The sequence below is a fragment of the Mercenaria mercenaria genome, chromosome 7 (assembly GCF_021730395.1).
Source record: "Mercenaria mercenaria strain notata chromosome 7, MADL_Memer_1, whole genome shotgun sequence".
Taxonomy (NCBI): Eukaryota; Metazoa; Mollusca; class Bivalvia; order Venerida; family Veneridae; genus Mercenaria; species Mercenaria mercenaria.
The window spans coordinates 68,587,269-68,610,704 of record NC_069367.1 but is presented as its reverse complement, the minus strand read 5'-3'; the positions used below and the strand labels follow the sequence as shown (position 1 = coordinate 68,610,704).

Sequence of the window (23,436 nt, the reverse complement as noted above, 5' to 3'; positions counted from 1 at the left end):
TTAATCCATCTTTTTTTCAGTTACAAGATTTTTTCTTCATTCCTATCCATTTGAATATAAATCACACTATATAATTTTGAAATAATTCTATGATATATATATATATAAATTTCAGAACTTTCTGATATCACTTAGATCAATGCAAACAATGGTCGCAGTAGAAAACGCTGTTGTGGACTTCGTGGATGAAAAGGTGGAGTTTTCAGAGCGAGGCTTGGACTAGGTTGTATGATACTAACTGAAGTCCCCATTTATCTAATACAACCGATTACATTTACATACTTTTCAATACTAAGAGCATTACATTTAGGAAAATCATACATCGCAATTAAGTATAACATGTCTTATTATAAAATATCTAAAATACTGCGATGGTAATCTTTTAAGTATTACATGACTGAGAATGTTTTGGCTTAAACACAGTTGACTAAGATGTACACTCCCTTCTTTTTTGATTGCAACAATCGCTTTATGTTTTTGTTAAAGAAGAAATGTGTATGTAAGAATATTTGTAGGCTATTTTTGACGTGCTCATGATATCAACTGACCCCTAGTTTCGCCCAGCTTCATTCATAAATTGTTTTATTTAAACCAGACAACTGACGCTTCTTCAGTTTGAAATAAATTCAAGTGGATGCTAAGAAATTCCTTCATTCTATAACAACTTGTTTTCGGCGCCTTTGATGCATAGTATCAACATTCTACAACATTCAACTTGTGTTATAACAGCACGTTACTAGTACCTTGAATTTCGAACAGTTTTCATATATCACCTTTTTTTTTTGAAATTCTGCATTATATACGTCATATTTCGAACTTGTAGTTTTGCTTAATAAAATATTCTAGATTTTAAAATAAGATATAGGTAAATACTGTAATCAATCCGGAGCCCTGCGCGTGACAGATGCTACAGGAATCTGGGCGTCTTGCTTGTCTTGCGCAATCCTCCAAAAATATAATATCATAATAAACTTTGATATGATACAAATTTTGGGTACTTAGCACGTTTGAGAAACCAGTACCTTTGGTATGATAGACCATTAAAAGCTTTACCCGACACAAAACTGGGAACGAATATTTTATATGTGCCACAAGTTATTTTTTGAATAAGAGAGTTTTTCAAGGGAGAAAAGTCAACAATGTAAGTAAATTGATTTCTGGAAATCTCTTTTTTTCATCTCCTCAGTTGCATAGTAGACGTCTGAACATTTATCTATTTTTTTTCATTTTATGTTTGATTTTTAGTATATGAAAAACATACTTTATCCGATAAGTAGAATAAAACATGCGTACGATTTTCTGAAATGCATTTTTATTTGATAAATCTGACAATACAATTATCTTATATAGATAACATATAATATAATAACAAATTGAATGCATTGAAATTATTCCAAATAATGCGATAATATACAATTATAGACTTTTTCATAGATTGATATCAGGATTTATCTACCCAAAAAATGTTATATTCGGCTCGGTGAATATAACTTTTTGAGGGTGGATAAATCCTGATATCAAACTATGAAAAAGTCAATAATTGTTTTATTACATGAATAGACGTAAAGTCAGTCTTGCTATTACAATTGTTTTCTCATTATATTGGACGATTGAAATTGGAAAGATTGCCACCTATTTTTAGACCAAAATAGGTTGATATTGGATTTCCAAGCACCTACTTCGATGTATTTTATATCGTACTATTTATAACCTAAGTTAAGTTGATATGATTTGTACTCATTACTTTTCGAATCGTTTTCATCCAATCAGAGAAACAATAGAATACAGTCATGTAATAAATCCGCTTGAACTTGTGAAGAAACAACACATGTCCATCAACAACAACAAGTATGACAGTAAGTGACAAAAGTTTTAATGGAGAATAGTAGGTTTGAACTTTTGACTACGGCTGCTATATTACTAAATAATATTTCTAAAATTTGAATTTAAAATGATCAATTCTAAATACATTGTATTTGTTTAGTTCAAATTATCTTTATTTCAGGTCTCAATGTTAAAAATGTACACTGGGAAATATCAGTGATGATGAGAAGTGGCAATGCATGTACGTCGAGAAAGTTTTGTAAGTGTATTTAACGTTTTGAAAGTTTATTGAAGACATATATTTACTTAATAGGTTCATTCTTATTAAATCCTGTCTATAATCTTTTTAAAAAAGCTAACAAAAGTCAAATGCAAACCAAATGTAATATTTACATTCGTTTTATGCGCGTACATCTGAGTAAACCAAAGTGAGATATATAACATGTTTTTGAACAACCCCTCATATATGTCATGTCATTTATGATTGACAGGGTATAGGGTTGACGCAAGAAGATTGTTAATTGAATATTGTACTGTTATTTTTACACACTATATGTACATACACTATTTCTAAAACTCTACAATCAGTGCACAAACCCGTCAAAAATGGATTCACAAAAACATCTGATTTGTATTTACTCTTTGGTAAGTTTTTTTTTTCTTATAAATAAATGTAATTTTCTTACGTAATTTAATTGTGTTGAAATTGAAGACGTCTTTAATCTAAAATTCGAGTTATTAATAAATAAGTCAGAACGTATGTACACATTTTACAATTGTGACTTGCATTAACATTGTGGACGCTTACTTAGATTAATGTTTGTAATATTTCTTTTCTTTAAGTATTTGTACACCTGCACGTTGTGATGTTAAAATTAATTTCTTTGGTTTTGTTTTCAAACAATGGTCCTATCAAATAACGATTTAACCGGTTACACCCATCTATCTTTAATTGAACTATCGTCTATTTGATTTGATAAACATGTGAATATGATGCCGCTCTTTTGCAAATACAAATATTTTTGTTTGTTTGGTTTTAGATACTTTTTATATTTCCAAACATTCTGGATACACAGCGGATCACATGCCCTGTAAGTATGTTAAGACGTGTTAATGATAACAAGTTTTATCTATGATGTTTTAGTCTTCGGGTTTTGATACATTGTAATGATCTTGAACAAGTGCCTGTCACTAATGTAAGAGCTGCCTATAGCTCGGTGTGTTCCATTAATGTAGTTTTGTTAATCAGATTTAATCAAGGTTAAGTTTGTGTTTGGCATACCATAAACAGGTATTTCTACAGTTTCTACATTTCTCGTTGAGCGACCGTTTCGAAACGGATCCCATATCTCCATCTGTCTTATGTTCGTACCGTATTCTTTTGTTGATATAAGTGCATATGTGCATTTTTGTTAATGTACTGTCTTTGAAATGTGCCTTAATTATGACAGAAATTTTCAGGAATGCGTTACTTCCAATGACTGAAAAGGTTGATCAAGAGGTTTTCGCAACATAAATTTATCTCGGCCAAAGACCTCGTTTAATATCCCTTTTGCAAACCCCTTAGTTTAGTTTGTACGCCATCCATGATTTCTATCCTATGATTATTACTATTTTTACACATTTTTACTCTTCAGTTCTTACAGAAACGTTTTATTTCCTTATTGTATGATATATCGTTATTATTTTATTTGTCATTTTGTAACACACGACTTGCGTAGTATGTATAACAACCTTGCTTAAAGCTGTCAAAAACTAAGTTAACAAAGTGGGATGCGGTGGTGTATTATTGTATCAACTTGTCACTAAGCACTGTATATTCAACTATTACCTAGGAATCAATGATGATTTTTTTGCATGGTAACTGAATCAAGGCTTGTCTGTAACATATGAGGTGATCACTGTTGTTGAATGAAGGCACCGTTGTAACAATGTCCATAAGATGATCACGGTGGTTGAACAAAGGCTTCCTTGTAACAATGCCAATAAATTGATCACGGAGGTTAAATCAATGTTTCCTTGTAACAATACCCGTAATGTGATCACGGTGGTTAAATCAAGACTTCCCTGTAATAATGTCATTAAGGTAACCACGGCGATTGAATCAAGGCTACCCTGTAAAAATGCCTATAAGACATCGCGGTTTCTCTGTAACAACCACATAATGTGACCACGGCGGCTGAATCAAGTCTACACTATGACAATGCCCAAAACGTGATTACATCGTTGAATCAAGTCGACACGTAACAATGCCAATACGGTGATCATTGGTCATCCCCCAAGTTATAAAATTAGAAGATCAGCATATGACCTTTGCTTTTTAGGGGACTTGAAATCGAATAAGTAAAATTAAACAAATAACAATGTACTACTTTTGATGTCGCATTTACTATATATTTTTTCCAGAATCCTTGTGACATCGGTTACACCTGTGCCATGGTAAGACATGGAGGTCAACCATCTCGACCGGGTTGCATAAGTAAGGTTTTTGTATTCTAACACACATTGTATGTAACTTCTATTGACTAGCTGTTCTCTAACGGACTATGTATGTAACGCATACTTTGATTGGCTATCGGCGCTATAATTTCTTGTGTACTGTGTTTTTATTACCGCTTCTCATACACTAATACTTGTTCTTAGTAAAATGAAAGCCGGTTAAAATTCGACAACGAACATTTAAACATTTGAAAATTGTCCCATCAACGTTGGCAGTTTAAGGTCAAGTTTTCGGGTTTTTTTACCAATGTCAAATATGGCATTGATACTTAAATTATGTTTAATGCTATTACTAATGATATTTTGATTTACATTAGAATATACATTTTTGCACTTTGATGAAGCGATCAAAACTTTTTTTCGCTATAAATGTATCTATACTGCATAAATAGCACTCACAATTTTAAGACAGAAATACATTAAAATGAGCGGCATCTTCATAACGCATTGTTTGAGCTTTGATACTTTAACTAATTTCAATATTCAGAAACATCGCGTTTATGGTGCATGTTTACAAATGTTGTATTTTAATCTAATATAAAGGAATTGTTTCTAGATATGCAGGAAGCAATAATGTTGCATCAAGCTCTGAATGGCGGTCCAAGCGGCCCAGGAACAGGAGTAAACAGTCAGGCAGGCACGGGAGTCCCACAACCAAATGTCGGTCTGGGCTTTCCTCAGTCTCCAAGACGGGGAGATCCAATACCCCATATTCCTCAGTCACCGTCTCCAGGAAATTCTATTCCTGGTATGAACTTCCTAGGCGGCACTGGGTCACGGCAACAAGGCTTCGAACAAAGATTTGAACAAGGAATCAGCAGGCAACCACAGAATTTTATAAATTCGCCAAGCCTGCTTGGACGACAAGGCAATTTTGGAATGTCGGGCATAGTCGGTCCGATAAATGGACAATTTGGAAATCCACAAAGGCCAACTGGAATGGCTGGACCAAGTTTCCTTGACCCAACTACAGGCCAGTTAGGTCCAAGGGCTGGTCAGTTTGGTCCAAGTGCTGGTCAGTTTGGTCCACCTGCTGGTCAGTTTGGTCCTGTTGGTGCCGGTAGTCCACCAATAGGATTCAGTCCCCAAGTAGACGGTGGGCATAGTCATACTTCCTCTGCATCTGGTAACAGAGATAACACTAACATAGATCCGCATGATTCTAGTCACGGTGGTGGTAACTTACCTAGAAATAATGGTTTCCCAGGTGAGCAACTTACCTCTGATTTCAATGTAGACCCGCAAATTAATTCTAATCCGACAAGAGTAAATGAAAATAATCTAAACAATATCCCTGATGGTTTTATTGGAGTAGGTTCTCCACATACCAACGTAGATACATTCGCTAACGACCCATCAGTAATGACTATACAAGAAGTGAGTCCTGTAGACCTTTCAGGTACATCACAACAATCCCCTGTAGAAATACCTGTTGTAGTAACAGCACCACAGACAAATGTGGATAATGCACCAATGACTATTAATTTAGACGGTATTAATACAGCTTCTTTAGAAACACAACCCGTCGAAAAAAGTCAAGTTACATCAATAAGGGAAGATTCTTCTGGGTTACATTATATATTCTTTCCGCGTCCTCAAAGTGCGGGATTTAGAGTAGACATAACAAAGGACGGATTTTGTCCACGTGATGCTTTGACGCGCGATAATAACTGTATGAACAGATGTTTCTCTGATCTGCAGTGTGATGGTGACCAAAAATGCTGTCCTACCGGCTGTTCGTTAAGCTGTAGGAATCCGTTTGTACCTGTTCGGGAAAGCAGTTCACAACCACAAAGGAACGTTCCAACTGAAAGTGTCCCGGGTAAGTAATGCTTGAAAGTTGACGCTTTACTTATTCTTAAACCATGTTCTTTCACCAGTTGTTGCTGTTTTATATAATATTGTAGGTACATTTTCTATTCGAGTTTTACTATCAATAATGTTGTTTAGTAGAAGACAAATGAAAAGATGGCGTTTTTTTCATGTCTATCTTGTTTATTGTAAACCATTTAGTTATGTGAGCTAACTACTGATTTTTTTATTTGTTTGCTATAATTTGATAATCAAATAATAAGAGGAAAGCTGTGCTATAACAAAACATTAAAAAAGTCTGTTACGTTAACGATTAACTCTTTTATCACACGCTGATTTGCATCATACGAGGGTTGTTCAACACATAAGCAATACTTGTCATCAAATATGTAAAATTAATAACAGTATGAACTTACGGAAAATGCTAGTAATCTGTACTTGGAAAAATAAATGTATGATTTAACATTAAAAGTTGGTAAGGAAAGAAATAGCCACTAACTTTCACCTTTTTTGTAATGATGGTGGATAAAAGAAATAACCTACACAGCGGCATTACTTCTGATGATTGTACGGAAAAGGAATACATTTAATTTTCAATTGCAAGTGCAATCACCATGTGAAGTGTTTGGGATTTATAATGCCAAATATTGTTGGTTTACTCTGTTTAGTGCTGCAAATCACCTAGAAGATATTGTGGCGGTCAAAAAAAACTTTTGAATGAAAAACATTGAGAATGCTCAAAGCAAATGCACATATCTCTGATATAGAAATCGTTACAATAAAATATCTTTGAAAATTCATACTTCATATTAATCTGAACCGCTATGAAACCGCAAACTTTCTGAATTTATGACATTAAATGGGAATTAATGCAATTTTTGAAAACAAAATGATGTTAGACTGAACTCTTACAACGTTTAATTTTTATTGTATAGTACTGAAACCATTCGTAGGTAAAAATGAATTGGATGGTACAGCGGGACAATCATAATTTTGCTTTCTGCAATGAGTTCCTTGCGGTAATTAGGGAGTGGCATACTCTTACAACTGCCCAACGTGACATAAAATTTACAGATTTTTTTTTGAATGGCGACATTTTGCAATATGAAAACAAACAATTTCGAAGTACTTCATTGAAAAGGATACAGTCATTATACATTTTAGATGTTTAAACGATGTTTTTGTTCTTTTCTTCTAAAATATAATATACTTTTATATTTCTAAAATGGATAAAAATAAACAGGTTTCAGGAGAGCTCTTTAATTAAAATCTAAAATTCAATGTTGATACATACGAATAAAGGTTGCATCGACCTCAAAAACTGTAGCAAATCCGTAGTGATAATCAGCATTTTCCGTCCGATAATTCAACATTTTCCTTTCGTTATGAAAAAGCAAACTTCTTTTACGACAAAGGGATGCCAATTTATCATACTACAATGGGTAACCCCATGGAAATTAAACGCCTACTACTTAAATATGCATCAAAAATTACAAGAAGTGTATTTTGACAACTGGAATCTGCTGTTATGCTCTTTGTATCAGATGAATTCCGATACTTTACTGAATTCTGTGTCGTGTTGTGATTTTCATTGTTGTGACGAATACACTTTGAAAGTTAAGACAAGAAGGAATTCTATTGTTTATATCCCTTTAAATTGGAATCGCCTGTCCCATCCTGTTAATAAGTGGCGCAGTGGTTAGCAGGGTGGGCTGCAACGCCAGCGGTCCGGGTTCACGGTCACGGCTGATATCCCGACTAGTGTTTCACTTAAATTGGTACTGTTTCCAGCCGGCAATATCGGCCTAGACTGAATGCTGGGGAGGTAAATATGACGCCTGCCGTGGACTCGGCTGGAAATAAATTGTTCCATCCATTCTAGGCAGGGACTTTCGTCGACTAGCCTCGTTAAACAAGAAACGTTTGTTTTTACCTCGTATCATTCCGTGTAATTAAATTCTTCACTTTAAATTGAGTTGTAAATAGTTATGTTTGGATGCTTTTTGATGTACATTTATTTCAGTGTATTTTGCCAAATGATCAAAATCGTTGAAACTTTATTCTATTTATAACTCTATTTTGATAATACGTTGACGAAACCTGTACGAACCGCATAGAAACGTTACTTACATGATAGTGAAAGCAAGAATAGATATATGAAGCGTAAAATAGATAATAGATGTATATGCAGTTTTCTGCCCGCATTACACCATAAGTTAAGACACAACCCAAAAGGGATAATTGTATATGTATCCCTCGAGAATTTACATTCATTGTGATCGTTTTTACACTAGGTTGGTCATTGACTCTTTCGTTTCCCAGTTCAAGAATATTAAGCTGATGCATATAAAAATGATTTGTTTGTTTGTTTGTTTTGGGTTTAACGCCGTTTTTCAACAGTATTGATGAAAATGTACACTCGTGTTTAAGGATGGTGAGCGAAAATATACGTCAAGGAATATGAGTGACTTTTTGTTACATATTGAACAGTCAGTGTAGCAGACAGTTGTTGAAAGACACGAGTTTAAATATACAAAAAATAATTGTTATTAACTACAGCTATTTATGCTCTATCTTCATAATATGGCAGGTCTGGAGTAAATGTAATCTTTCTGGTAAGCATTGATGTCTCGAAACCGTTTACGATTGACACTTACACAGTGTGTTTGCCCTAATACCATCAATAATATATGCTTCAAAAAAAAAAGATATTTATCCTGACACCATCACTACATAATGCAAAACAAAGACAGAGTTATATGCTCTAACATCGTCTATAATATGTGCCGATATATCCTTACATCATCGAATATGTATGCACAACAGGAAGATCTGTATACACTATTAACACAGAGTACACTACAAGGCATAGTTTTATGCCCTTTAATCATTTGTCTGGTATGCACTACAAGGTAGTGTTTTATGCCTTTACCCTTATATTGGAAATAATATCAGCATCGAATGAGAAAGTTATATGCCTCTATAGCATCCATTAAGGATGCACCATAAGTTATATGCCCTTCTACCATTATAAAGTGGAATTAACATTTTATGTTCAATGGAAATGGTTTAGCTGCATGTTGTAGTTTATTAGAAATAATACAAATAATAAAGTTTTATTAGCACTAAAGCACAACCTTGATATCATTTGGACGATCGTAGTCGTGATCAGTATGTTTAGGTCTATTAAAACAAAATTTCTTTGACATCTCCTTTCCTTCTATGTTCATGTTAGAATAGATATAGTTCAAATATGTGCATGTTTTTCGGTACAATAACTAAAATTGATAAAAACTAGTTATTTTACAAAACAAGCATGCTCGTTAACTATAATTATAACTTAGTTAGAATTTTTTTGTTTCCAATCTTGGTTCTGGTTAAAATACTCCTTTTTCAAATATGTTATTGCATTTGTTGTGAAAGTAAGCGAAACATGCCTCAATTTCCAATATTTAATTTTCCGTCTAATATGTATGGAAACTAATTAACTGTCTGGAGTTGAAACAGTTTCAAAGAGAAAATATTTGCTTTGGCAAGTGTATAATACTAGATAATTGTAAGGATTTTGCAATTTGATATTTATATTTATGTTATAATATTACTTGAATCTTGTTGGTTCACCGAATGAGTATGCTTATTGAATTGTTGCAGTTAGGTAAAACCAGATCTAGTTCCATCAATGTTTCAGAAAGTTCGGACAAGATGTTAACGGCAATAATCCATTATAGCCATTTAAAGCAATTCGTATGTTATTTATCAGTCACAGGATTACGACTATATTTTTGCTACCTTTGTTTCAGCCATAGAAGCAATGTGTATTCCCTGTCAGTCCCATCTAGACTGCAACTCACAAGACCAGTTCTGTACTACAAGTGATTTTTGTGGACAAACTATGGTGTGTAGGCAGACGACACGGAGATAAATGATAAAACAGCAATTGTTGACATTTACGTATCTTTGTGACAACAAATACTGTGGAGTGATTCGTGACAGATCAGTGCAATAAACTGTATATAGTCATCTATTATACGTGTTTGATTTTAATGACAAATAATGATTATATTCAAGTTGTATTTATGCGGCGTGTCGGTCTTTAGAGCAATAGTTTTTGAAAGTGCTACTTCACAGATGTCAGCAACAAAATAATACACAATGTGCAATTAGGTAATTGAATCAGCACTTACTTACATTAGTAAAAGGAAAAAAAACATGCGTCCTCTAATAATGTATTTTGTAAATGTGGATTTTATAAACGTTTTCGTGTATGTATCTCTACAGTAAAAAAAAAGAATAGTTTAAACATATTTGATTGCCTGCGGTACATATGTTTATAAATATATAGTTTCCAATACCAGTTAATGAGAATATAGCAATAGTGCCGGACCACAAGTTCTGACAACATAAATAAAATACCCTTCACTTGTATATTTATCTGTTACATGTATTATTTAAATACAGAACTGAAGAGGAAAAAGTTTTGTTTTTTTTTCTCAACTAGTTAAATACTGAATACGATACTGAAACTTTTCTGTTTGTTCTAGACGTTTCCCCAGAAGATAGACCAAGTGTGGGGTCAACCATCATTATTTGTATATTTTAAGGGAGCAGAGCGTAAGGTATGGCTATGAAATGATTTGCAATTCAAAATATGTCATAGTTTTTTTCATAAATATTCCATTCCCGGGAAAGGTATAAATTAAATGATCTTGACAAGTTGATATAAGATGCTTGTTAGGTTCACTTGCCGCTTTTGCATAACTGAGATACTGTTGAAAATCATCCAATTCTCATATGATTCGATTTATCTGTCATACTCATGCGTTCTATATTGTACCCCTATCAGCCGTTTAATATAGTTCATTAGTCAATCGTATAGTGGATTTTATTTAGTACATAAAAACATGAGGTACAAAGTTCTTTAAATATGATTTATTCATTCCAAATCCCGAAATTATCCTAAATTAATTAATACATAAAATCTCTCTCTCTAGATGCACATTTAAAATAAATAATTCTATCTTTCTTAAATTAATTCATCCATAGTTCCAAAATAGTCCTTTAAAATAAAATAAGTTTAATATTATAATAATAATTTTTAATTTACAATCTTAAATGCCAAAACTGAGAGACAACCATCATCTTACAGCTCTGTCCGAAAGCTATGGCGCTCTGCAGCTAAAGCGCTGCCTACCTAAGGTACTCTCTACATCCTACCTACTAAACCCACATAGAGACCAGGGTTATATAGCAAAACCGTTAAGGATGATGTGTCAATTGCTGACCATTTCTCATGCCACCTTAGCGGAATCAGTATGTAATACGTTCTAATAAGGTATATTTAAGGAAAGCGATCCAGTAACATCGTATAATAAGGATAGATATATGCACGCCGAATAGTTACCACGGTGGCACTTCTCATGCTTTGTCTAAACTCGCTGACCCTTAAATTAGTCTCGCCTTTACTATAGTCTGGCTACTTTAAAGAAAATGAATATGATTTCAAGTTTAGAAAATAGTTAAAATCAAAATGTTATTAATTACAATAACAATACAGTCATAGTATTATAATATGCACTGGCAAACAACGGTTGACACGCGGACCGGTAAGAGAACTTTATGACTTCAAAATGCCGCATGGCGTCCGGTTTATTAAAACTTGGAAATTAAAGATCAGTACAATTGTCATCGCTGTATTTGAATTATTCAAATGAATACGCTAGAACTAATATAAACAAGACGTTCCTATAGTTTAGCGTCTGAACTTGGTACAGCGTTCATATGCTTAATTATCTAATCTCGTGTTTCAATGCCCACCCCGCTATACTCTTAACCATGGTAAATAAGACAATAAACCACTCGAATACGACAACGTCGAAACGTACAGACGTTCCACCAGAGAAATGAAGTATACCTATCACAAGTGTCATGAAAAATGGTATGTTGTTATCTGATGTATAATGATAGGCCTATAATACAAATGAATTATTTTAGGATATACAAGTTTACAGACTAAACTATTGTTTCTATGTATATAAATACTCGTCTTCATAAAACGAAGAAGTCAAAACTAGATGAAATGAGTGCTCTTTTACGAGGATGACCATTAAGTGTAATATATTAATATATGTATAAAAATGATGTGACATTGTAGGAATTACTCTCTACTTTTGCCGATGGCACTAAAATATCACCTCAAATTATATGCATCGCTTTCAACACATTGGTTTTGTGCTATAACGTGGTACTTTGCGAAATTTTATTTCAAGTAAATTTACATGAAAGGCAGCTATCACAAAAGTGAAGAAATTCTGAACTGACTTCATTTTACAGGCCGTCATACAATACAGTTCGTGGTGAAATCAACTAAGAAATCATGTTGATGAAGTGTATCGCCTTCTTCACCGAGTTATAATGTCATACAAACTTCTACAAATAGTTTTTGCAATGTTGTAAACGTATTTCCTCGTGAAATAATTATCCTATAGTTACTGATACTTCGTTTCGAGGAAAACTCAAAACTGTTAAAGACAATGTTTTACAGAATGTTTGTAAAATTGTATCATTTAAAATCTTTACATATGTCCTGTAAGTGGTAGCTGTAATATTTTCTGACATTTCCCTCTATCTTTCAAATGTTGAAATGTTTTGTTTAATAATTTTAGAACGACATCAATACTTAAAATGAGTATTTGCATATCGTTAGTACCATTTGTTACTCTTCTTATTTATTTATCTTTACCTTACACTACACAGAATAAAATACATTTACTTGTGTGAACAATACATATGTATATACATTCAGTTTAAGATTATCATATGTAATCAGTGACAGAACAGAACAGAACAGACATTTTATTATATCTAACTTGAACATTTACAGTTCATCGTTATATACAAGTAAAATCATACATGCACGCACTAATTTATAAATGTTAAAACTCCAATTAAAAACAGGATTCTAACACGATCCGATTTATTTTCCTATTAAACAAAGAAGGCTGAAAACAGTTAATTATTATACAACAGTTCACATTTCTAACGTCACAATTATAACGTCATAGCGTCAAACGGCATAGCGGCGCGCTGGAAAAGAAACCAAATGAAAACGCGCAAATATTTAATGAATGCTGTCAAGGGTGTACTTTAAGGTCCTTGGTAACGTGTTAGAATCGAAATAAAATATCTCACTTAGTGTTTTGCTCTTGAATAAAATCCTATTTGTCGTTCAGATGCGTGTAATTATATCACTCGTGCTACGGCCTCGTGTTATAATTCCTTCGCATCTGAACTCCAAACAATGATTTATTCATCGACAAATCACTAATTTCTTAATACACACCATATATACTGTTACAATATCAAGTCAAGCTATCTACACAAAACCCAACTTATCAAATTCAGTATTAATTCTATTAAGGGGCCTCCGTGGCAGAGTGGTTAAGGTCGCTGACTTCAAATCACTTGCCCCTCATCGATGTGGGTTCGAGCCTCACTCGGGGCGTTGATTTCTTCATGTGAGGAAGCCATCCAGCTGGCTTACGGAAGGTCGGTGGACCCAGGTGCCCGCTCGTGATGACATAATGCACGGAGGGGCACCTGGGGTCTTCCTCCACCATCAAAGCTGGAAAGTCGCCATACGACCTATCATGTGTCGGTGCGACGTTCAATCCAAAAATAAAAATAATTCTATTCATTAATCACTGAGGTCCTTATTCTAGTATATAAAGAAGTCAGAAGGTTCTAAAGTAAAAAAGAATTTGCCAGAATCACCTGTATGACATACAATACTGTAACAATTATCAAACGCTAGCATGAACACCTTATATGAAAAAGGGTACTGTACCTCATATCAAAAGTTGGCATAAGCATATCACGTATATAAGACCAATGTATTCTAACTCATTTCAAACGCATGAACACGTCGCTTATATGACACATATGTAATGTAACTCATATCAAACGCTAGCATTAACATATCACTTATATGACAAATGTTCTGTACTTTATACCTAACGCTAGAATTAAAACATTGCCTTTATGACAAAAGTTCTATAAGTCATATCAAATGCTAGCATGAATACATAATTTATATTGAATAGTAGTACTGTAACTGATATCAAGCATTCGCATGAATACATCATTTACATGACAAAAAGTACTGTAACTTATTTCAAGCTCTAGTATTAACGCGTCTCGTATATTACAAAAGGTACTGTAATGTATACAAAACGCTAGCTAGAATAAATCACATATGTGGCAAAAGGTACTGTTACTTATATCAAACGCTGGCATCAATACTTCAGTTATATGACAAAATGTGCTGTAACATATATCAAAGGTTGGCATTCGGACATCACCTCTTTGAACTATAGTAGCAATGAATCACAGGTATGAAAAAAAATCATATCAAACACTAGCATTTACTCCTCCATATATGACAAAAACTACCTTAACCCATATCAGATGCTAGCAGGTATACAGCACGTATACAAAAAAAAAGTAAAGTAGCTGATATCTAACGCTAGAATGAAAACATCATAAAGACAAAAAAGTACTGTAATTCAGTTAGCAGGAACACATAGCTCATATGACAAAAATAGAATTATTATATGTTCTAAACATAACCTAAATTTCCTTGCCGAAACCACTCATCATCTATCAAAATATATTTCATGTTTAATGTTAGTTGGTTTTCCCCATTAAACATAACTTTCTAAAAATAGAATGGTATTGCTACTATCAAACATTCAGTATGTTACAACAATATGTTACAACAAATATTTGTTGCTATCCGATATAATTAAACAGTTATTGACTCTTGAACCATTTGATTTGATGTGATATTTACCGGAAGAGGGCAATATAATAATAATAGTTACCCTCTTCCGGTGAATATCACATCATATGCAATGGCTGAAGGTTCAATAACTGTAAAATATTTAACACCATGAATACATCACCTAAATGACGGAAAGAGCTGTTACTTAACCTAATTCTAGAATTAACATGTCACTTCTATGTCGAATAGTACTGTGACAAACGCTTGCAGAAGTACATTAATTTTCCTGTATGAAAATAATACATTAGTTCATACCGAATGCTATCAGAAACACATCACTTAAATGACAAAAAGAGTTTTACCTCAAATCAAGCGCCGGCATTAAACAGGACCAGCATAACAAACAAAATACTCTAACGCATAGCAAACACTAGCATGAATTAACTCATATCAAACGTATATCAAAAACAAAATCACTTATCTTACAAAAAAGTACTTTTACTCTAACATTGACAAAAAGCACAGACTAAACGTACAGCAACCCGTATCAACGTCACCAATATGACAAAAGGTACTGTGACTCATATCAAACGCTAGCATTTACACATCACCAATATGTCAAAAAGTAGTAAATACATGAAAGGTAATGGTAGATTTCCCGGTTGAACAGAGCACATCAAACAGTGTCATAGAGCCATGCATCGCAAAGTAGCCCCGCAAAAATGGAACCATAATGGAAAAATAAAGTAGACTGGCTGCTTCAACAACAAGTATATTTTAATTGTATGAAAAAATACAAAAAAAAGTGAGGTAAGAGGTAAATGAAAGGGTAGGCGTGTTGCGGAAAACAATAAAAGCAACGCTAATTATTCGGAAACGCGGTTTCCCTACACAATAAACCACAGCAGCGCAAAGACGCACATAATCAAGACAAACACACACAACTAACACAGACAGACAGACAGACACACACACACACACACAGACAAGCAAGGAAAAACGACACAGTGTGGCACCGCCACAGACACACGCACACGTGCACGCATACGCACAGAGCAAATATGATGGAAAGTCAACACAGTGAGCCACCATGTATTCATTAATAAAGACTGTCATTATGCCTCGAACTGCAAATACATGTTTAGATTGGAAGCATCTCGCATCGAAATAGCTTACAATAACTGTCATCAGCATTGTATTTATATGGTTAGATGGTCTGTTTTTCGACCTGTCGCATTGCTGTAACCTTACAATAACACAATAACTGCCCGTATGATTTACAAAGTATTAACTGGTTTATATTCGGGATGCAATGGGTGATGAAATCGTACAAATGCATCGTTACCTTTGTGCAAAATGTGCAGTAAGACTCTATAAGCACTTTGATAACACAGATTTTTGTTTTCCTGTTATCTTTAGACATTTGTGGTATAGGGAAGTTTCGTTTCACATATACAAACATCTGTATAAGCTTTAGTGATGAAGCAGAAATCGCTTAATGTGTACTCCAAGGTGACGTGTGTTCTTTTTACAAGATGATGAATTTTCAGCCGTTGTTAATTGACATCGGTTTATTTTATATTTGTAAAGCACTTCACAATTCATAGACATCTCTGTCAATGTGTATTTCTGATTGAATATCTGAAACTTGTAATAAACTGATAGTGAATTCGTTAACTTGCTTATCTGCCACAAATGCTATTTAACTGTACTTAATAAACTGATCTTGCAATTGCTTACTTGCTTATTTGATGTAATTGTGCTTAAAAAAGTGATCTTATACACATTTACTTGCTTAAATTTGCCATAGATGCTGTTTAGCAGTACTTATTAAACTGATCATATACTCGTTTACTTGCTTAGATTTATGCATACATGCATATCATTGTTGTTTAACTATAAAGTTAATAAAACTAATCTGACCATGTTCTATGGTATTTGGTACTTTTTTCTAATTTTAGGAAATGCGCTATACTGGGTCTCAGTGTTTTTATATTTTCTTGTACTTTGTGATCATGGAGTTATCCATTCGTATTGTAATAGAACTCCGCTTAAGCCGGTGCCAGGTGGCGTGGAGTGAGGGATGTTGCACAATTTATTACCTCTGATGAACAGACTCACTCAAACCGTGTCTGCTACTATGTTGTATGCTTCAAAAGGATCTTCTCACAGATTTTGTTATTCATGTGTTTTCGATATTGTTGCCTCTACTAAATTACACAAGACTGGATTTGAATACATGGATTTCCTCATACCAATCCATAGACAGTCAGATGAGTTATCTTATCAAACGATTAAGACAAACTTAATCTTAACTGATTTTAGATGTCTTGTGTATGTATTCGCCGTACTGCTAACTAAACAATAATGGTCAATGTATGATTTTACAATAGAAAAAACTAGTATGTGAGTTATACAATCTTACATACTGCATATATCATTTGAGTTTTAAAAAACTAGCTTTGGACTATAAAATGACTCTAGTCTTTTATTCACTTAGTGCAGTTTATAAAATATAGCATGGATTTATCTTATTTACAAACATAAACATAAAAACAATAGACAGTTATTTCAGATATGTTAAAATGTAAATGTGTGGTATGTAATTTGTCGAGTTATCGTCACCGAATTGAACTACGACAGAGAGTATGAGCTTGAAATAACATTTGGTTCATTTTGACATGCCTTCCAATTACATTAATGTATTACTCCTTTATGTGATTGTTTTACAATAAACACGTTAAAGTTAAATCGTGAATTAAAGCTCGCTTGTCTGTGACCAAAACAAATACTTCATCGAAGTTTTTGTTTCAAAATAGCGTTTGTTTTAATATACAAGAAGATGCAATAAATCTTTCATCCATCTCAATGATTATAATGAATTACTTTGAATCAATGGATTACCGAACGTATAAATTTCCTTGTTTGACGGTCAACAGCTTTCAAACTTGATATTTTCGTTCAATTTGTTTTGAATGTGACTGATTTATGTTGAAAACTCTTAATATGTTAATGCATGCTTGATGGGCATAATTTGTTCATGTGTTTACTGTTGCTACGTTAGGGATTCACACGGGAAATAGTTCTTTATTCAAAGTGTCTTGTTACCATGTACCATCGTTATGAGTTAAAAGTGAGGTTCGGCACCAGATAACCATTAAAACTTGCGAGTGGTGTTTCTGCAGTCACTGACCTGCCATTGCGATGCCAAAATATGTTTTTGCAATTGTTTCACTTTGTCTATGTATATTTGTATACATGGCAACCTTTTCGTTATTGTTTTACTTCTTCTTTGATAAATGTAATCTTCTACCTGTATTAGAGGCTATATATTTGCTTAATTATTTTCTGTTTCTTACCTTTTGGAAATTTTAAATTCAGAATGACTGTTATAACTAGTCATAAATATGGAATTCAACGTAAAAGTTTGTGTATGTGGTTTCGGAATTTGTGAGTTTTAACAAACGTTCAGTCATATAAACGACAGTGTCTACTTGCAGTGCTGCCTCACTGGAATATTACGCCGTAGACATGTGCCATGAAACCTACTCAGTCACATTACACTGACACCGGGCTGACCAACATTAGAACGGTACTCTTAATTATGAGCGCTAAGCAAGGAAGCTAGTCTTTGATATTACGCAGCCAGGGATCGAACCCACGACCATCCAAACTTGAAGTAGGCGTTCTACGGCTAGGCGCTGCGTATCGGACTAGAAATAGTCAAATATTCAAGAAAGCATAAGAGTTTCTAAACTAAACTAGCTTTAATAAGCATCTTAAAAAAACGCTATCATTATATTTAAATATAAGCTTACCAATGTGCGCAAATATCCGCAGAAGATAGCATATAGCTACAAAATTTGCATTTTTTTACATTTTGCAGCGTGTTTACATAGAAATGCTTGGTGCCCGTTCGGGTATGTGTGTCAACGTCATCCAACAGGGGACTCGGGTCAATCTGAGGACCGTTGTGTTTGTAAGTCTGTTTTATTTATTTATTTTTTGGTGGACTTGCTTCTTGCTTCTGGTAAAATGTATACATTGCTAAAACTGTTGTGACATTCATAAGTCGAAAGTGCATTTAGCAATAATGAGTGAAAATACAAAACCGTGTCTAGATCAAAATGTGTTCCGCCTTGAAACTAACTTTATCTTTCTATTTCTTGACATTTGTAAAACATTTGGCTGCATTAGCCTGTAATACAAAGAACTTAGTTTGCTTTGATATTGTTGTATTATCAATTGAACAACATTGCAAACGCCAATTAAAAGATCAAACATCAGAACACTGAAAAAAGAGAAATAAGTTCAGAACTTAATTCAAAATAATGCCTTATCCAATTTCCGTATTCATAACAATGCTCTTCTGCTAACCCGTACGTTAAAATAAACATTTAGTTTTCGGTTGTCATTTGAAAATGTTTTAAACGTAATGTTTCTTTGTTGTGCATATTTTGTTTACTTAAACGAAAAAGATTTACCTCAAACGTAGTGTTCTAGCAATATCGATAAAGGGTTAGCAATAGTTGTTGCTGAAGGTAATCATACAAATTGTTTTATTTCTTATGGACATTAAATCTGTTGAAATAATTTTATGTTGAAACTTTGGTTTGTTCCAGAAAAGTATGAGTATCGCATTTTTGTGTTGCCAACATAATTATGCTTATCATGACATAAAAGTATTTTTATCGAATTTGTATGTAGTGCGAGATCAAGTGCATCAAAGACGACGTTTATTTCGACCTTCGTCACGGTTTCCTGGTTCACAGCCAGTTACGTCTGGTAGAAATTCACCAAGATCTAGGTCTCCTACTTTGAAATCTGGGTCTCCGTCTTTGAATCGTGAATCTCCAGGAACTCAGGTCAGTCCTGATTCTTCACCATGGATTAGAGGGCCACATCTGATTGGTACTGACAGTATTCAAAATATGGCAAGAGTGGAGCAAGCAATAGCAGACGCTGATGGACCAATAGAACAATCGCAGGTAGCACGTGATAGCATTATGCCAGATTTGTTGAAAAAGGGAGGAGTGCAAAGGCAATCATTGTCTGGTAACCGTTCTTTCAGCCGTATGAATGCTCCTGGTAACAAACATCAGATATTAGTATCGCCAGCTAGTTCACCATTTCGTGCTCAGAATTCATCATCTACTTTTAGTGATGCGGGACGTGTGCAGAACAATACACAGACATGTACACCGTGTAAAGACCACAAGGACTGCAATGACATATTTACATATTGTATAAACAAGATACCGTGCGTTGGAAAAGTGTGTTACAGGGTTACTTGATTGTTAAAATATATGGCATAATATTTGTCTTTTCATCACTTACAAACGTCAAAAATCAGTTAAAACACATGTAGTGTGACATTTTTTTTATTGTTAGTATTTTGTGAAAAAAAAAAATGATATAACACGTTCTGAATGTTAAAATTGTTAAGACAATTATATAATATTTACCTTAAATATCTGTATCGGCTGGAATATTTTAAACACATTATTTAATTGTTGTTTGTTATAAATACGTGTTTTTTATTTCATGGTTATGTTATCTTATATCCTTAACAGGAAAAGATTTATTCAAAGGTGAACGTACATGTAAATGGTGAAACGTTTTGCAAAACAATTGTATATACAAAATATTTCTACAAATTGGCATAACTTCGAAATCCTTAGTTCTATACTTTACTATTTTGACATCTTTAGCAATGAAGTATTAGGTAAAATAGTACCTTGTGCAATCACATATGTAATATTTAGAACACATGAAAGGTTGTATGATATTACCTTTTCTGAAAGAAAATAATATTGAAATGTTTTATTTTAAAGTCATTTTATAGATACTTAAAATTTAATGATTATATTTTTGCTCTTAAATAATTACTAGTATTTACATATATTAAACGATTTGTTTGATTTTTTGCGGTAAGTCATATGAGCCGTGCCATGAGAAAACCAACATAGTGGCTTTGCGACCAGCATGGATCCAGACCAGCCTGCGCATCCGCGCAGTCTGGTCAGGATCCATGCTGTTCGCTATTAGTTTCTCTAATCCATTAGGCTTTGAAAGCGAACAGCATGGATCCTGACCAGACTGCGCGGATGCGCAGGCTGGTCTGGATCCATGCTGGTCGCAAACCCACTATGTTGGTTTTCTCATGGCACGGCTCATATGTGATTCTAAATCACTTACAAATTACATTTAGTATTTTGGATTATTCAAAATGATTGACAAGTGCCATATATTATGTTTACAGGAAATCCCAATACTGACAAAAAGAGTTTAGCCACATAGAGCAGATTAAATTGCTATTATGATTAGATAGATCAAGAATGAGTAATCAAGTTTACTCTGTATCATTATGCTCTTCTGTAAATCATTTTATCTTTGTGTACTCTTTTGTTGGTGGCAAAATGTTTAATGCTTGTTACTTTATTGTATTGTTACGTATTATCTATAGATATCTACTCTTAGTACCCAATTATTTCAATGTTAGGAGGCTTATTTTAGATTGTTTCTGTTGTTACTTTCTTGGTAATGTTCTGATTTTTCCACGAAAACGTCATATCTTTAACTTGTGACAGTTTGTCTTGATATAATATAGTCTTGGTATTTAATTATTACTCCCCAGGAATAAAATCAACACTTGGTCATTTTCTAAGAGATACAGTCAATACCGAGAAACTTGACTTACTGATAGCGATGTATTTATATATTTTTGTTTTGTCGGATTTTACGTCAAACCGGCACAAACTTTAATGGTGAATGAAGGCATTATTTCAGGCATTGGCGGAAAGAGCAAGTTGGCTGGATGGCTTACTAACATGAAAGAATTTTACACAGCTGTAAGGGCAAGTGATTCGAAGTAAGCGACCTTAATAACATGTGCACAGAAACCTCTAAATAGCGATTTAATACAATTGTCTGAATGACATTTTGAATTTTTATTGCCTATAAGGGTGGTTATCATAGATCTTTTTCAAATACTTATCAATGTTTGCAATTTTGTTGGAACCAATATTTTATGCGTTAGTGCAATATTTAGTTATATGAATTTATTTTGTGTAAAATTCTGTGCTCCTTTAACTAAGAGACGAAACCTACGGCGTAATATTCCAGTGAGGCAGCACTGCAAGTAGCCTAACCAGTGTTCCTTGATTCTGTACCAGTAATAACCTGCTCTCCGCAAGTAACTTCTCCACATGAATCAGAGGTGGTGGACGAATGATTTTAGACACAATGTATTTTATCAGATCTGCGCTCTCCCTACTGAGCTAAGCGGGCGGGTGGCACAATGCATGTAGCAGTGTAAATCAGTATATTGGTGACACATTTCACTTGAAATGCGTATAAGGTATAAACAGTACATTAATTGATTGTACTGCACGGTCTTATGCAGACCGTTATCCGTGTGTTCTGTTCTGTTAGCTAAAACTATGGGTTGATGTTTAATACTTATAATTTATTTGATATAGTAGCTATTCGTAGTATCCGATAGCTTTCCTATTTGTTTTATGTTTATTTTGCTTCTGTTTTACTGCCTCGTTGACGTTCTGGTTGTATATTATTGATCTTTCTACGAAAGTCTTATTATCTTTGACTTGAAACAATATGTGTTTGAAGAGCTGAGATTCTTTGTTATTATTCCACCATGGCATTTCTGAACAAATTCAACACTTTGATCATTTTCTAAGAGAATGTATTCAATACCGAGGAATGCTCTCTTAATATTGACTTATTTATCCAACAGCGATTATGCAAATTTCAGTATCATGTTTTCATAATGAAATCATTGACTGACCTTTTAGCTCGTTACCAACACCTTTTCTTTTTCGGTCATTCCTTTCAAAATACTTAATTGAAGCAATAATTGCACCTTCCATGATAACATCAATTTGTTGACATTTATCCTCTCATGAACAAAACGCCTGAAACATTATCATCAATATTATTATTGTTTTCTTAGCACACAGGTCGTTCTGTTTGAAATGTGTTCCGATAAATACACATACTTGAGATAAATTATTAATATATTTTCATATAAGTGCATCTTAAATTATCTGAAAACATCTAATATTACTTGCTTGTCCCTGTTTGGCGCCATATAACCTATACTGTGTTGGTGCGCCGTAAAACCCAAATAAATAAATAAATACTTGCTAGTTTACATGTTTGTTTAAAGGTACAGCATTGCACAATAGTCCTTTTTTCATCTTCTATTAAACTGAACTAGGCAAGGGCGGATGTTGGTCTGATATGAAATCATGTCAAAGGGAAGTTAGTTAGGGCTGTGTAGAGATATTCCGGTTACTATCTGTACACTTTTGCACTTCATGTATGTTTTGATCAATGATATTTGAGAGAAATAATCCATTCTGAACATCTTACTAGATAAATGATACACTTGTTACGTGGTCACACTAGGAGAAAACGAACAACATAATTATATGTATATCGGTTCTATTCAATTGAGATTGCCAATATGCAAAATGTTTAGTAGTATAAATACCAATCAT

At 33.7% G+C, this 23,436-nt stretch overlaps 1 protein-coding gene across 2 annotated transcripts; it reads left to right on the top strand.

Annotated features, from left to right (window-relative positions):
• The first annotated feature begins 1,511 nt into the window (after positions 1-1,511).
• Positions 1,512-20,871, top strand: LOC123553992 (decreased expression in renal and prostate cancer protein-like). Of its 2 annotated transcripts, XM_045343798.2 has the most exons (6): positions 1,512-2,469; positions 2,865-2,915; positions 4,231-4,303; positions 4,880-5,530; positions 18,801-18,893; positions 19,622-20,871. In XM_045343798.2, exons 1-6 carry the CDS (start codon positions 2,431-2,433, stop codon positions 20,206-20,208), a joined length of 1,494 nt encoding a protein of 497 aa, XP_045199733.2. In that variant the 5' UTR covers positions 1,512-2,430; the 3' UTR covers positions 20,209-20,871. The 2 variants fall into 2 exon arrangements, with proteins under 2 accessions (XP_045199733.2, XP_045199732.2); XM_045343797.2 differs by lacking the exons at positions 18,801-18,893; positions 19,622-20,871 and adding an exon at positions 9,936-10,595 and having other exon boundaries at positions 4,880-6,145.
• Positions 20,872-23,436: the final 2,565 nt, after the last annotated feature.